At 42.5% G+C, this 15,029-nt stretch overlaps 1 protein-coding gene across 1 annotated transcript in view; it reads left to right on the top strand.

Annotated features, from left to right (window-relative positions):
- Positions 1-14,673, top strand: part of SLX4IP (SLX4 interacting protein) — a 184,871-nt gene extending 170,198 nt beyond the window's left edge. The window contains exons 7-8 of the mRNA XM_046679070.1: positions 8,359-8,459; positions 9,794-14,673. Of these exons, the coding sequence (XP_046535026.1) occupies positions 8,359-8,459; positions 9,794-10,517 (825 nt within the window). The 3' untranslated portion in view covers positions 10,518-14,673. The remainder of the gene's footprint in view (positions 1-8,358; positions 8,460-9,793) is intronic.
- The last annotated feature ends 356 nt before the right edge of the window (positions 14,674-15,029 follow it).

Below are 15,029 nucleotides of genomic sequence, written 5' to 3'. Positions count from 1 at the left end.
TTTCATTTTCAGGTTAACATTCTTTGCAACTATTTATTGGTACTTCCCAAGATCTGCACAAGACAGTTTCATAGTCATCAATTCAGAAGAAAAGAAAACTTTAAAAGAATTATTTAAAAAAAAACCAAGCTAGAGTATTTGCTACTAACCCCAGCGGCAGCATCAATAGCAAGGCTGTGCTCCACTTCCCCTTAGAGACCCATCCTTTCTTGGGAAGGTGGAGAAATGGTGGAGAAGGACTCAGGGCCAGAGAACCTGAGTGAAGCAAAAGACTTGCCCTTCACTGTGGGAATTGGGCAGATGACTTAGCCTCATAGGGCTAGGGCATCAGTTTCCTCATCTCTGAAATGGGGATGGTCCTGTCCACCTCGAGAGCATCTCATGAAGACTCATTTACCCAGTGCTAGTCCCTATAGCAAGTGCTTTGTCTATGGTGCCTCGGTACAAGTATCCTCCATTGTTATCATCTTTAGAGAAAACAACTTCAGTCCACAGTGGAATTCATGAGTGGTAACTCACCTTCCTGTTCATTTTAATTCCTTTGAGTCAATGCACGTGTATATTTCTATGCTTTCTTTTAATTGTTCATTACTACTTTATCCCACCTCTTTTGCCCTTTTTACTTCCTTAACTTATTAAGTATCAAATAATTTAAGAAAATATTAGAAGTGAAATTTAGGAAAGAGAGACCTCTTCCTCATTTTAAGACGTGTGGCTTCTGCATGGTCGTGTTGCATCATGGTCTAAGATTGTGGTGGTTGTTGTATTGCATGCTCTACTTGGGCTGTAAGTAACTTTTGCAGCATGTCGCATTTCAGAATGCTGATGAACCTGAAAATCATTAGGTATCACACTAAATTTCAAGAATAACTTTTGTTTTTGCCTTATTAAAAAGTCATAAAGAATTGAAAGGAGTTCCAGTTTCATACTTTAATATTATTATTTGCCCCTCCAATAAGCCGATAATGTATTATTTTACTCTGTTTTTATTGTTTGAAAAAGGCTTTTATTGTTTGCAGAGGGCTGTCACATACAATAACTTGTTGAGTGCAACAAACCTGAGAAGAGATTGTATCAGTCTTGAACCTTTTAGTTTTCAGGGGACAGGAAGGCCAACTCAAAATGACTTAGCAAGAAAGGAAAGTTTTTGGCTCACATGCATGAAAAACCTAGACTTTAGGTATGGCTTGTTGATCAGAAACACAAGGAATTTCTTCAAGACTGTTTCTCACCATCTTTTGGCTCTGCTTTCCACTCTTTGGCTTCATTCTCAGCCTATAAGTGGTGCTTGGTCCTGGCAGCTCCAGGTCCATGGGAAAAGAGAGCAGCCCTCTTCCCAGGCTGCCTGTTAGCTCTTGCATCTGTTTGAGGCTCATGAATTACATACTCTGATTTGCCTGGACTGGGTCACAGGCCCACTTCTGGAGTCAGACATGGAGACAAGGCCTCCTGAAATACATGAATGCTGGATGGACAGTGAGGACCTGATTCCTCAGAAGAAAAATCTGAGTCTTGTTTCAAGGAAATGAATGAGTGCCTACTGTAGAGATGATATTATCATCCCTTTTTTATAAATGAGGAACTGATGTTCAGAGAAGATAAATGGCTTGTCCAGATCTCACAGTGAGGGAGTGACCCAGAAGGGGCAACTCAGTGTCCTGTACTCTTTCTACAACTCCATCTCTGACCATGATGGCACATGACCCCCTGGGCACAGTGGAGAGAACAGTGCACAGGGGCTGGCCTTCTCCACTCAGTTCTGCCCCTAACTTAATGTGTGGCCTTAGACACTTAGTCTCTTGGGTCTCATTCTTCTCATCTGTAAAATAGGGACAATACCTGCCTGCCAAATATTCAGCAAGGCTCTGATGAGATGTGGGGAAAAGAGTTTTAATCATGTAAGTTCTCTACAAATGCAGGGTGTCCTTTGCTTTCTTACAAACCCCATATGGATTGTGTAGGCACCAGGTTTTCTTTTACAAGAATGTCAAGAAAATGTGTTCAACGGTTTCCAGTTTCCAAAGTGTGCTTCTTACACCTCACTGCATTTAAATTTCCCAAACAATCCTGAAAGGTAGATGAGAAACCAACCATCGGGGATTGAGAAACTGGCTCTGGGACACACACCCAATGAGTGCAGACCGTGGTCTCCACCCCCAGCCCCTGTGCTCCACCTCTCATCCCAGGAGTGTCACCCTGATTGATCCTTTGGGTATATCATTCTCAGCAGATGTGACCATGAGGAATTCAGATGCAGTAACATTTTGAATGTGACCCAAGACTGTGTATTCTAAAATTTTACTCCGAATTACCTACTTTTAAAATATTCTGATTGAGTTATTATTTTCATTTGGGAATGAACAAAACAGAATCAGAAGAAATATCCTTCACCATGAGAAAATAAATCCAACTCTCAAAAGATAAAGACTGAGAGTACCACATTACTAAATTAAGTACAACTATGAGAAAATCTTAATAGCATTGAGGATCTTTCTTTCTCCCTTCTCCTTTTATTGCCTTTGTATCAGGCAGGATGTTCTGTAGTCCTAGAAACTAGAGTTTGGTGGGATAGTTCCTGTCATACCCTTCCAACTGTGGTTGTGAGAGGTGTCAGGAGCACCACACTGTGGGCAGGCAGTGTGGTTGGGGTGAGCCATGATTGTGGTGTACTCACAGGGCTGTTGGGGTGACCAGTAGCCTGATATGGCCCCTAGGACTTGCCCCCCTCAATTCCAACGTAGACAAGTATTGATGTCCCAGGGCCTGCAGCCAGCTGCTTGAGAGCTGGCAGCAAGATTTGCTCAACAGAAACTGTCAGATGAGTAGTGGCATTGCCATCTATGCTGTTGGTCCATGTTGAATCAGGTCCCTGAGGTATGGTAGTAACAACATTATGTGCCTCACCACGCTCTTTCAAGGGTGACATGGTGAGTACATGCAAAGCCTCTGAAACATTGCCTGACCCCCAGTCGGAGTTCGGCACACGGTAGCTGATCATATCCCTCCAAATATGCCTATTCTAGAGTCATTAACTGACTTACCCTCCATTAACCACCTCCTTCAATCCAGCTACCACCCCATTTCTCTGCTCCCCCTTACAGCAAAACTCTTCAGAAGTGTTGTCCACACCTATGCTGGCCAACACTGAAGCCACTGGCCACATTTGGCTTTTGAGCGTTTAAGATGTGGGGAGTCAGAAATGACATGCTGGTAGTATAAAATGCACACCAGATTTTAAAGACTTAGTATAAAAATATCTCAGTATTTTTATATTGATTACGTGTTATAATAACATTGTATATATTGTGTTAAATAATATGTATTATTGAAATTTAATGTTACAAGTTTCCTTTACTTTTTTTAATGAGTCTGTAGAAAATTCCAAGTCACATATATGGCTCATGTTACATTTCTACTGGAGAGTTCTGGTCTCTACTGTGTCTCCACTTCCCTCTTAAACCCATCCCAGGTAGGCTTGGGTCCCAGCACTTCACTAAAAACAGCTTTTGTCAAGTCACCTTCTTTCTGCTGGTCAGTTTTCACCCCTAACCACTCAGCTGCATTTGACACGGTTGTCACTTTCAATGAAGCACTTTCTTCTCTTGCCTCCAGGGACGTCATGTTATCCTGATTTGTCTCTTTCCTCACTGACAATTCCCTCATAGGCTCCTTTTCTGAATCCTCCTGATCTTGTCGACTTCTTCTTTTTCATCCACACTCACTCCCTAGTGGAGCTCCTCCTGACTGATGCCTCTGAGTGCCGTCTCCGTGCATTTCCCACCTTTGTGTGTGCAGCCTAGACCTGCCTCCTCCTGCACCCTGTATCTTAACTGCCTGCTCACATCTCCATTTATATACTCAGGAGGACTGTTAAAGTTGACACACCTAAAACTGATGTCTTGGTTGCACTTCCCCAAGCCCGTTCCTCCCCCGGTATTTCCTGTATTGGTAAAGGCTAACTTTCTTCATCCTGTTATTTAAACCACAAATCTTGGAGTCATCCTTGACTTTTCTCTTCCTCTCACCAGCTATATGCAATCCATAGCACATTCTGTTGGGTCTCCCTTCAAATTGTATTTCCAATCCAACCACTTCTCACCACCACTGGCCTCCTCCAAAACCTGTCTTCTCTGAGTGGACCTTTGCAGTAGCCTCATCACTGGTCTCTCCTCTTCCTCCTTGTCCCTCTACTCCACCCCGGATGATCCTTTTAAAATGCCAAGTCACTTTTCTTCGTGGAACCTTTTAACAGCACATCATTCTTCTTAGAATAAAATGTGCCATCCTTATAAAAGCCATACATGACTTGCCCCCCCCACCATCACCAGTACACACACAGACACATCCCTCCTACCTGCTCCCTGACCCCTTCCCCTGGTTTGCTTTTTTGTTTCTCCCCGCTCCTCCAGACATACTCTATCCTCAAAGCCTCTGTGTTCATGCTTCTCCCTGCCTGAAATGCGCTTCCTCATATGCTCACGTGGCTCATCGTCCACTTGGGTCTCTGGGCAAAGCTCATCTTGCCTACCATAGCCTTCCCTGACCACCATATCTAAAACAGCACCCCCATGACCCTTTGGAGGTTTATTTCCCCTTATAACATCACCACCTGAAGCATTATATCTTTGTTTGTTTCTTATCTTCCCTGTGAGATGGAGGCTCCATGAGAGCAAGGATGTTTTCTGTGCGTCCACATCTTTTTCCACAAGGGCCTCAAACAATGCTACATACAGAATTCAGTGTTGCCTGATTAGATGATTCTGCTAGCTTCTGCTCAGTTACCAGTTCCACGCCCTTTAGTGCAGAAGTTCATTAACTCTGCTGGGAAGCTTGCCTAAAATGCATATACCTTGACGCCACCCCCTAGAGATCCAAACACAGTAGATTCTGGGGTAGAATCCAGAACATTTTGGAACAAGCTCCCCAGGTGATTTTGATGCCTGGGATAGCCGGACCACACATTGCCAAACGCTACCTCAGTGTAGCAGTTTGTACTTGTTTATCTGTTGCTCTGCTCTCTTGAGTGTTGTTTCCTGTATATCAGCAGTTTTTGAATCACCTGGGAACCTAAAATAGCTCTCCTAGCCCTACCCTAGATCTTGTGAATCAGAACTTCCAGAGATGGGTCCTGGGAATGTATATTTTTGGAAAGCTCCCTTGGTACCTCTGGTACAGCCAGTCTTCCCCCTAGCCTTTGAGAGCCTCAGCTGTGTTTTACGCACTCCTGAAAGAGGTGATAAACTCAAGAGCAGGTATTTTTTATGTCTTTTTAGGCCAACTACTCTTCCCATCCCTCATTAATCCAACAGTGTTCTGTTCAAAAGTAGTATTGAGTAAGTCACTGTGCAGTGAATGCCTTCATTTATCCACAATTTCAACTTGCCTTTGTAACTTGAACATCAACCAGTATTGTAACTGCATTTCATTCCAGCCCATTCTCTGATTAGAGGCAGGAATTGTGTCATGGTTGCCTACCTCGTTCTGGTGGGTACTCTCTTTGCAGTCATTTCTATCTAGAATTTAAAATGTGTTTCCCAGGTCAGACCAGATAGCACTGGGGTAATGTTATCCATCATCATACGCAGATACTTAACCTGTTTAACCTTCCCCTTGGACATGTACAGGAGCATGTGTGCTTCGGCTGTCCTTGACCTCAGGGTACATCCGCTGGTGGCCAGAACATCCCCAGGGAGGGAGACAAGGCCTGATCCCTTGCTCTGGGAACCTGCCTGGGCTGCTCAAGCTCCCAAGGAGGGTCTCCCTACATTAGACTTCTTCTCGGGCCAGTGGTCTTGTCCTACTTCTGTTTGGTTTTGTCCTGGAACTATATGTAGACACTCTTCACCAGTGGAAAGATTTAAAACTAAAATCCTCAAAGTATTACCAAAAATAAAAAAATAAATGGGGGGTGGGGGGCCAAGGGGACAGGACAGGTGACCAGGGAATGACATTTGCAGGATTTTATCCCTTGGCCAGATTCAGAGCTAGCTTTAAGGTTGTGAAGAACTGTAGAGGAAGGCCCAAAGAGATCCTCTTGGTTAGCCTATTTCTTAAATACCTGAGTCCCCATGGGGTGCTCACTCTGGACTTTGGGTGGCCAACTGGTAGCCTTTTTGAATACGTTGGTATTCTTTGCAGAAGATGTCAGGGTCATTATTCAGCACAGAGTCTAAAAAGAGGTGTCATCTAGGTAACCTTCTCAGCACACGCTGTTGCACCTTGGAGTTTTGCCTCTGGATAAGCCACGGTTTGCATTTTGGTGCCAGATGTGAGAAGCCATTAGTAATCAGGACAACTCCCTTGGGAAGTTCTGTTCCCAGGTGATAGCTGCTTCCTCTGGAATACTTGTTTGGAGGGCACCGGAGGCTGCGATTTAGTGACAAAGGGGAGTGAATTGACCCTAGAAAAGTAAGAATGAGAGATTTCTAATGAGATCTGACAGTTCAAGGGCTGAAGAAGGAGGCTAATCTTTTTTTTTCCCTGCCCACCCAGTCTTCATACAAATGTAAATATGCCTCCTGCAGCAAATTGCCAAATGTGGCTTTAATTTGTAAGCAGGAGACTCCGCCTTGCCTTTTTCTTTTCTTCTTTTCTTTTTTTTTTGAAAATGAAGTCACAGGTTTTGCACTTTTTGAACTGGACATTTCCTTCTGTCACTCCATCACTTTTTCTATTGTCCTTTTTTATCCAAGGACATTTTCCCCCATTGTTTGTTAGCAGAGGAATTTAGGATGAGAGTCGATTGTCCTATTTCTTAAAGAAGTTCTTGAAGTTCCCATAGGAAAGGCATAGTGCCCTTTAAACGAAGTTTTAAAAATAAATAAATAAAGGCAGTGATTGAATCTAACATGAGATTTGAAGGGTGTCACTATCGCGGCATCATACTTTATGTGGTCTCCACAGTATCCATTGTTGTTATTTATGACCTTGTCTGCCTTCCATTGTGGACTTCTTCCAGCCTTGGGGAATTTACATCATTCCTAATAGCAAAAGGCTTTCTGGTTCCCACAGAGTTGTTCAAAGCCTGACTCATGCTCCTTATGTTAATTGTTCAGCTCTGAAAATATAGCACTTACAGGGTGTGGTTGTAAGGGGAAAATCTACTGTACTTACAGGGCATGTTTAGAAGTGTTTCACACATAAATCTCAATCTCTCTCTCATTTAACCTTTAAAATGTAGCTCTTTTTGATCAACTAGTGAGTCTTGGGGGAAAGAATGGAGAGGCCTCAAAATGCAGTATAATCCAATAAAATCTATACTATTCTGTTCACTAACTCTTAAAACTGACTTGGGTTATAACTGGATATGACTTTGAATGACGTTGGTCCAGGTGTGAAACCACAGTCAGGGTTAGCGAGAGCTAAAGGCTGGTACTAAGTGGTACAGGGCAGTAATTGGACAAAGCTCACGTCATCCCGTGGGACACCAGGCATCATACTGATGGCTTCCGTCTGCCGGGCTCTCTGGGGCTGTCATTGCTAATTCCAGTGTAAGTCTGAAGCAAGGACCTACTGATAGTTTACTAAAGCTGTTCCTTGTATGAGCAACATTACACTATGGAATTTGATGGAAAAGGGTACTCAGTGTCCAGGAAATGAGAGAAATTAACACCTTGTCTGGATTATCTACTTGCTAACGAAAAGGAAACGATTCCAAAAGTACGAAATGGGTCAGTGTTGGCAAAGGTTGGGTGGTTTTTACATTTTATAATTACTTCCTTATGAAGCTTCCATGGGAACATATAAGGATAGATAGATAATCTATGAATTACATAAAACCATAGTAATGCTCTTAGTTTAAGAAAAAGACTTTTTTTTAGTAGCCAAGAATCACAAACTCCAGTTTTCAAAGTATCAGTATTAAAAGCTTTAACTCTTGATTCAGTCTTGAGTATTCAGAGGCCATATTCTGTGTTTTTGTAAATAGACAAAATGTGGGGAATGCTTAGGATAATCAGGGTACAGACCACTGCACCACCCGGTCCTTCTGGAAGATGAAAGCTCACAGACATTCTGCTGCCTGGCACTGCGATTCTGGGCTTCGTCACAGTTTGGGCCACAGAGATACCAGATATTGGCCAAGAGTTCCCAGATGGTTTGGAACCAACATCCTTTCCATTACAGTCTTGTATGTTTGTGGCGCATATGATGTATGAAGTGTTGGGCAAGGAATATAAGAGAAGTGACAATTTACCAAAAACTTCTTGATTTGAAAAAATTAAAATAGCCTAATACTAAGCAACTTCATCTAGTCTTCACAAAAATAAATCTGTTCACTCTGGCATTCAGAGTATAACTGTGTTTTCTCATGCTCAGCTAGTCGATTTCTGGTTGAACCCCTGTTATCTTTTGGAGTAGACGGAAAGAGCTCTCCATGGAGCGTCTGACTATTTTGCTGAGTGTGCGGAGAGTCCACTTCCTCCCGGCGCAAAGCTCAAGAGAAATGCTCTGAAAGAAATGTAGGTCCAGTGTGTTTCCTTCTTTTCGTTTTTGACTGTCTGTCTGTATGGACCCATAACATGAAGTCTAGAATTCAACAAGAGTGCAAGGAACCTAATCACCCCCCTCCCCGCCCCCCGGCACTGCCCCTGCACTAAGACGCATACTTGCTCTTCCACCTTCCTGACTTGCTTTCTCTTGCTTTCTGGACAATGGGGAGCGAGTCCTTGCTTCACAGGTGTGTTGCAAGGAGTAATTAATTACAAGCGCTTTGAAGATGAAAAGCACCTGTTGGTGGTGTGGTTTATACAGCTTTCAGAGTGACTACCGACAGATCTGAAAAAATATGTTCTTTTCCTAAGATGCTTGTTCTGACCCTAATATAATTACGATAATCCTCATGCCCCTCATAGCAAGAGTAAGAACATGAATATATATATATTTGTTTCCAGACTAACGCTCAGCCAAAATAAATATTTCAGCTTCAGTGTTTTGAGTTTGGTGGTTTAAGAAATTTCTTGCCAATCACAAGCCTTATAAGTATACGCTGAAGTCAAAGTCTAGTCTCTAAATTCGCATTATGCAACTTCTATCCTGCCCCTCAAAGTGAATTTTATAATCAGAGTGAAGTTTGCATTGTCTGTTGTATGTGCTGTAGAAAAGGGGTTTGTGTGTGTGTGTGTGTGTGTGTGTATAAGCGTGTTCTTTTTTTTTTTAAGATTGGCACCTGAGCTAACATCTGTTGCCAATCTTCTTTTTTTTTTTTCTTTTTCTCCCCAAAGCCCCACAGTACATAGTTGTATATTTTAGTTGTGGGTCCTTCTGGTTGTGGCATGTGGGACACTGCCTCAGTATGGCTTGATGAGCGGTGCCGTGTCCCCACCCAGGATCTGAACCAGTGAAACCCTGGGCCGCTGAAGTGGAGCGTGTGAACTTAACCACTCAGCCACGGGGCCGGCCCCTAAGCATGTTCTTGTACACACACACACAGCATGTGCTTTGGATGTATTTGAGCATTTACTTCTGGGAAAAAAATCAATATATCAAAGGTAGGCAATATGGACCCTTAACATCTGAAGTACCTATCTGCCTTAGTTAAAATATGAACTCCATCATCATTATCTTTGATAACCCAGTGATCAATAAACAAAGTGTATCCTAGTGTATTAGAAAATGTGAAAGCTATTACTTGAGCCAGTCTGCATTTAAACATACACTTGGGGATTTTTCTAGATTTGCCAGAGGGGTAGGAAGAAGGGAGGGTAGCACGCTCTCCTTTTTCAGGTAGAGGAAATGTAGCAAAGGGAATTTGGAAGAAACCATGTCAAAACAAAAAAATCTCTCTTTGTTTTAGCGTGAAAAGAACTGAAACAAAAAGCGTCATGAGCAAATCACAGAGCAGCAGGGACGTTGTGGGAACATCTAGTGACTCAGTGATTGCAGAGATAGCAAGGAGGAGGGGTGACAGTCAGCCTTCATCCAGTCCCCCATCCAAGTCCACGGGACAAGCAAAGGATTACATAAAGGCAGCTGAGAGCCACTGGGGTCTTCCTGTTCAAAAGCTGGAAAATGTTCATCAGACCCAGCCAGAAGACACTAGCAGCCAGCAAAAACCTCATCCTGGGGAGCGGTTAGAGACAGGGCTTCTAAGCAGGAGCCCTGCCTGTAGCTGTGAGTCAGCATCACCAGGTCCAAGACAAAGTCCACAAGGGGCCGGAACACGACAGAAACGCAGGAACTGCGGCTCTGTGGAAGACTTCGACCACCACAAGAGAGTTTCTCTTGGAAGTGATCAATTAGTCTCGAGAGAAATCATCATGGAAAGAGGCAAAGCTGTCAGCGTCTTGCCAACTTTAGAGCTGTCAGATCCAGGGTTACTTCTGAAACAAGATCTGGCAAAAACCACATCTAATGAAGAGTTGCATGTTTTGGAAAATCTCTCCTCCAGACATCTTATGAAAAGTAAGCCAGGGCAGGCACAGCAGACCGGCTCGGCCACAAACACTGGAAGATTATCTACAGTTCAGGGCAGCCCAGCCGAGAAAAGAAAGAAACGAAAGAGGCCGTTGACTTACTAAGGGGAATCTCAAAGTTATAGTTGAAGAGCTAGTGGCCAAACCTGTGAAAAATGAGCGGTGTGCATAGATGCTGTGATTTTAAAGGAATTAGGATGATTGTTTTAAATAGAAATTATATATCCACATTAGGGTTAGCTTTCAAAGCAGTCACTTCCAGGAGCCTATATGCCTGTTCTAACAACATTGCTCCTTTCTCATCATATTTTAAACTGTCTTCAGAAAATTATGTTAGTGATAAACAGCCATTCACCTTGTCAGGGATGGCACCATTCCTGAAAAAACTGAATGAAGAAACCATTCATGTGTCTCCTTGACACACCACCATACAGACCATGCGATGACTTCATAGAGATGGTGTCCCGGTGCTGCTGTTCACTTCTGGGGGTACAATTTATGACCCTGCTCCTCAGCCTGAGGAGGACAGCAGTGAAGGAACAGGCTAGTGGTTCTCACCATCTGGTCCTGGCCCCAGCGTCATTGTCTGAAAACATGTTAGAAAGGCAGATCTTGAGCACCGCCCCAAGACCTACAGAATGAGAAACTGTGGGTGATTCCAGAAACACGCTCCAGTTTAAGAACAACTGGACTGATTGGAGGCTCTCTCGTGTTTATTTCCTCCAGCCTGGCTATGATGGCCAGCCTCCAGCTCATTAGCTGGGGCCCACACATGGACACGCACACCATCATGCTCCCTCAAACTTGTAAAGAACCACTGTAGGAGTCACTGTGTCCCCAGGTTCTTAAGAATGGCAGCCATGGCACCCAGGAGCTGTTAATTACCCTAAGAATTGCATGACATTTATATATAATTCAGCCCAGTATTAGGGGAAGACATGGAAGAGGCTTGTTCTTGCTTGCAGCTCAGGCATAGCCCTGACCTTGCCCCCACCTCTAAGATTTTGGTTAGGTTCGGAACAGACCAGAACCCAAGGGGAACTCAGTGGCCAGAGTTTCCAGTTCCCCATTTGAAGGCTTCACAGGCAGTTTAAATTTCAGAACAGGAGCCTTCCATTTGCAGTATCACCCACTAATGTCTCCAGTGAGCTTGCTGAAATGTCACATAGTGAATCACAGCAATGACTTATTTTGGATGGACACCTACTAAAGATTTTCTTAACCTAGTTTCATCCTAAAATAGGGGAAAACTCATATTCAAAGGCCACCCATCAAATATATCTTTTTTTCTGCCTAACATTGGGTGGTCCATTGAAGTAGTACCTCCCTAGTAACAAGGAAAATCAAGTCTATTCCCAAAAGTGTTGGAGTTAGCAGAAACATAACCCAGAAATAGCCCGATGAAATTAAAAAAATATGGAAACAGAGGATAGGTTCATGCTTAGAACTAATCAGTGGTTTCTCTCAGCTCACTTTGTCCTCCCCCAAGTCTCCTTTCCCCACTCATAGTGTAAGGTAAGGGTCAGTAAGAGGCAGCCATGTTTCATGGTGCCATTTTGGGTCATGAAGTTCAGTCTTGGTCACCATGCCTGGCCATGGAGGTAGAAGCTATTCCTTTGATTTTCCAAACTGCCTGGAAACCTCTCCTCTTTCTGTGGTCCTAGCCTCACCACCCCCTCCAGGATCATGGCCCTGTCCACTGATGTCCATTCCTCTTTCCTCCTAGCTTTTTCCTGCCCCAAGCTGGTTCCAATCAAAGGATTCAGTAGGAGAAGAGGAACCCCAACAGAATACTAACCACAGTGCTCATCCAGTAGGGGTAGACTGCACAGAATGGAAAACTCCTGAGAAAGTGGTAGAACATCGATTTCCCTGGTCCATCATCATGGCCCCCACTCTTAGAGTGACGAGTATCCTAGATGTGCTCTTCACTGAAGACAGGACCACAGTGTGTCATCGAATCTTCTTAAACAAACAAGTTTTGGAACAGTTTAAATAGAGAGGACAAATTGTAACCCAGGTAATAGGCCAAGAAATATAAACTCTCTGGAAAAGAGTCCAGAATAAAAAAGACAGTCATTGCAGAACAATAGCTGCTGCCCGCCCCAGAACTCGAAGGAGATGTTTGAACTGGAGGCACCAAAGAAAGTTTTTGTTTCATTAGTTAACCTGGGCCTGGTGGTTAGAGCCAATGCTTGTACTTTTAATGACTTTCTTTCAAGAAAAGTCTTGGCTTTCGAGTTTGGCTTTTTTGTGGAAGTAATAATTACTGTGATCTAAGAGAGAAAATAGCATCTTTGACTGTAGATTGATAGGGTCTTTCTCACCGCCGTCATGTACATGGGATTTTAAAAGGATTAACGGAGGGAACAGCTCTCCGCTTCCACACTGTGGCATGTGTTCGAGGAATTTTGACATAAGCATTTTCCTCCCACATGTCTGAAACACCCCTGGATCTCTTGTTACTTGAGTGGTTGTGTGATGCTTTGGATATTTGGACGTAAAAGGGAAAAATGGCTGCCAGGTTTTTTTGTTGCTTATTAGGTGGGAAATGAAGACTTCTCTACTGCTGGAAGTGGTATGTGTTTTGAAATTCTTAATAATTCAGTATCTGAAAATCTGAGACCCTGTCAATATTCTTAGTCAAAAAGAATAAGTTCTTCAGCCACTTACTTAATAACCCAAATTAAATGGTACTCACGTCCCTGGAGCTCTGATGCATGAAGAAATGTGGATCCAATTCGATTAATGTTATAACTTTGAACTCCCCAACTTTTTCAGTGTCATGGCTTTTAAGTCACCTCCACATGCTTTCAAATGACTTTTTGGTAGATAGGTAGATTTGGTAGATTGGTGTTGGGTTTTTGGGTTTTTGTTAATGTCTGTAAACAACAAATATCTGAGAACAGTCAGTGTGATTTTTCTTTTCTTTGCCACTGGACAGTAACTGCCATCCAGATACGCATGTAAATTGCTAAACGCAAAGGAGCAAACGTTTAGGGAGAGAGGAGTGCTACAGCTTTTTTGTTCATTTATTTTAATATTAAAGAAGTAGGAAAATGTATTTGATTTTATAAAAAAGAATCATAGAAACTCTCTGTATTTTGATTTGTGGAGAATATAGCTTCTCTCTCAATGAGGTATCTCAAGAAATATCTTGGGGACAACAAGAGGATCACTGTTAATTTGCTTTTGGTGTCATGTTTGGGTTTTAGCTTGAATTATTGTGCATATCAGTGGCCTTTGATTTCAGAAAGAGCTTGGTGAGGGCAGAGCACAGAAGGGAAGGAAACCTCTGTGCCCAAAAGAATGGCCTCGGGTCACAGTGTCGCCATTCCCAATTTGCTTCAATTCCTTCTTGTCAGGCCCCACTGTAATAATACAAAATTCGAGTGAGTGGCCCTCCTTTTGAGGTAACAAGTGGCTTTCCTAAGAGCCACGGGTTCTCTTTTCATCATGCTATGACTTGAATATGGAAATCATTTTCATTTCTTCTTTTCTCTTATGAGGAAATTTCCATTCTTGATTTGTCAAAACGAAAGAGTTCATTCCTTGTTATTGAAACACTAATGAATTGAAACACGTTGGAGCAAGTAAAATATCAAAATTAAGCTGATTTCTGTTAAATAGTTTAAAGCCTTCCCTTAGTACAGAATGAAGTTACTTCAGACTCAGGACAGAAGTCTAACCATATATATCATTGGTATTACAATTTAATGATATGATTAAATTCTTAGAAGTCTGAGGAACTCATGCAATTTTGTTTCTATATTTAACAAGACAACGAACAAACTTATGTCAACGTGTAGCTTAACAGAGGGGACTCAAGTGGGTCAAATTATTGCTTTTGTCAAGAACTACTCAGTCCTGGGCTTGAATTTAATCACATTCAAATAAGCTTTATTATGTCCCATAATATTACCGTGTGTTACCTTATAATTGCCATTACAGTTATTCATCAAAAATCTTCATTCTTTAATTAAACAAAAACCAGTAAAACCATACATTTGACCGTAAAGCATCTGATCCAGTGACTGAGGATGTGGATTTGACAGGCCCCCACAATACCTTTCTTCAGTCAAGTGAGAAAGCCTAACACTGTGATAATCACCAGGAGAGCTCTTGTTTCCATTGGCCTGTCTTCTCATTTGTTTCATTTAAACTATGTAAATAGTTGTACATGCCAAGGGGGTGAAAGTAGTATGTAGTGGAAGTGAAACTGTTTTATGAATAAAAAGTAAAATTGTTTTAAAAAATTAAATTGGTGTCTGTCCCTTTTCTTCAAAACAAGTGAACTGACCCTAAGGAATATACAACCAAAATGCCCTTTTCTGAACATACTATTTAAAATTATATTCTATTTGCTAGAGACTTTTCTCATCCTTGAAGCAATTCTGAGAAATGCCTCATTAGGCGATTTCGTCGTCGTGCGAACATCGCAGAGTGTACGTACACAAACCTAGGTGGCATAGCCTACTACACCCCTGGACTGTATGCTACTAATTTTATGGGACCACCGTCGTATATGCGGTCTGTCGTTGACCAAAACCTCATCATGCAGAGCATGACTGTAAGCAAAGGAGCTCTGCATTTGAACCATTGGCCTTAAAGATTTAG

Source organism: Equus quagga, chromosome 12, assembly GCF_021613505.1.
Source record: "Equus quagga isolate Etosha38 chromosome 12, UCLA_HA_Equagga_1.0, whole genome shotgun sequence".
NCBI lineage: Eukaryota > Metazoa > Chordata > Mammalia > Perissodactyla > Equidae > Equus > Equus quagga.
This window is presented reverse-complemented; position numbering and strand designations above follow the sequence as displayed.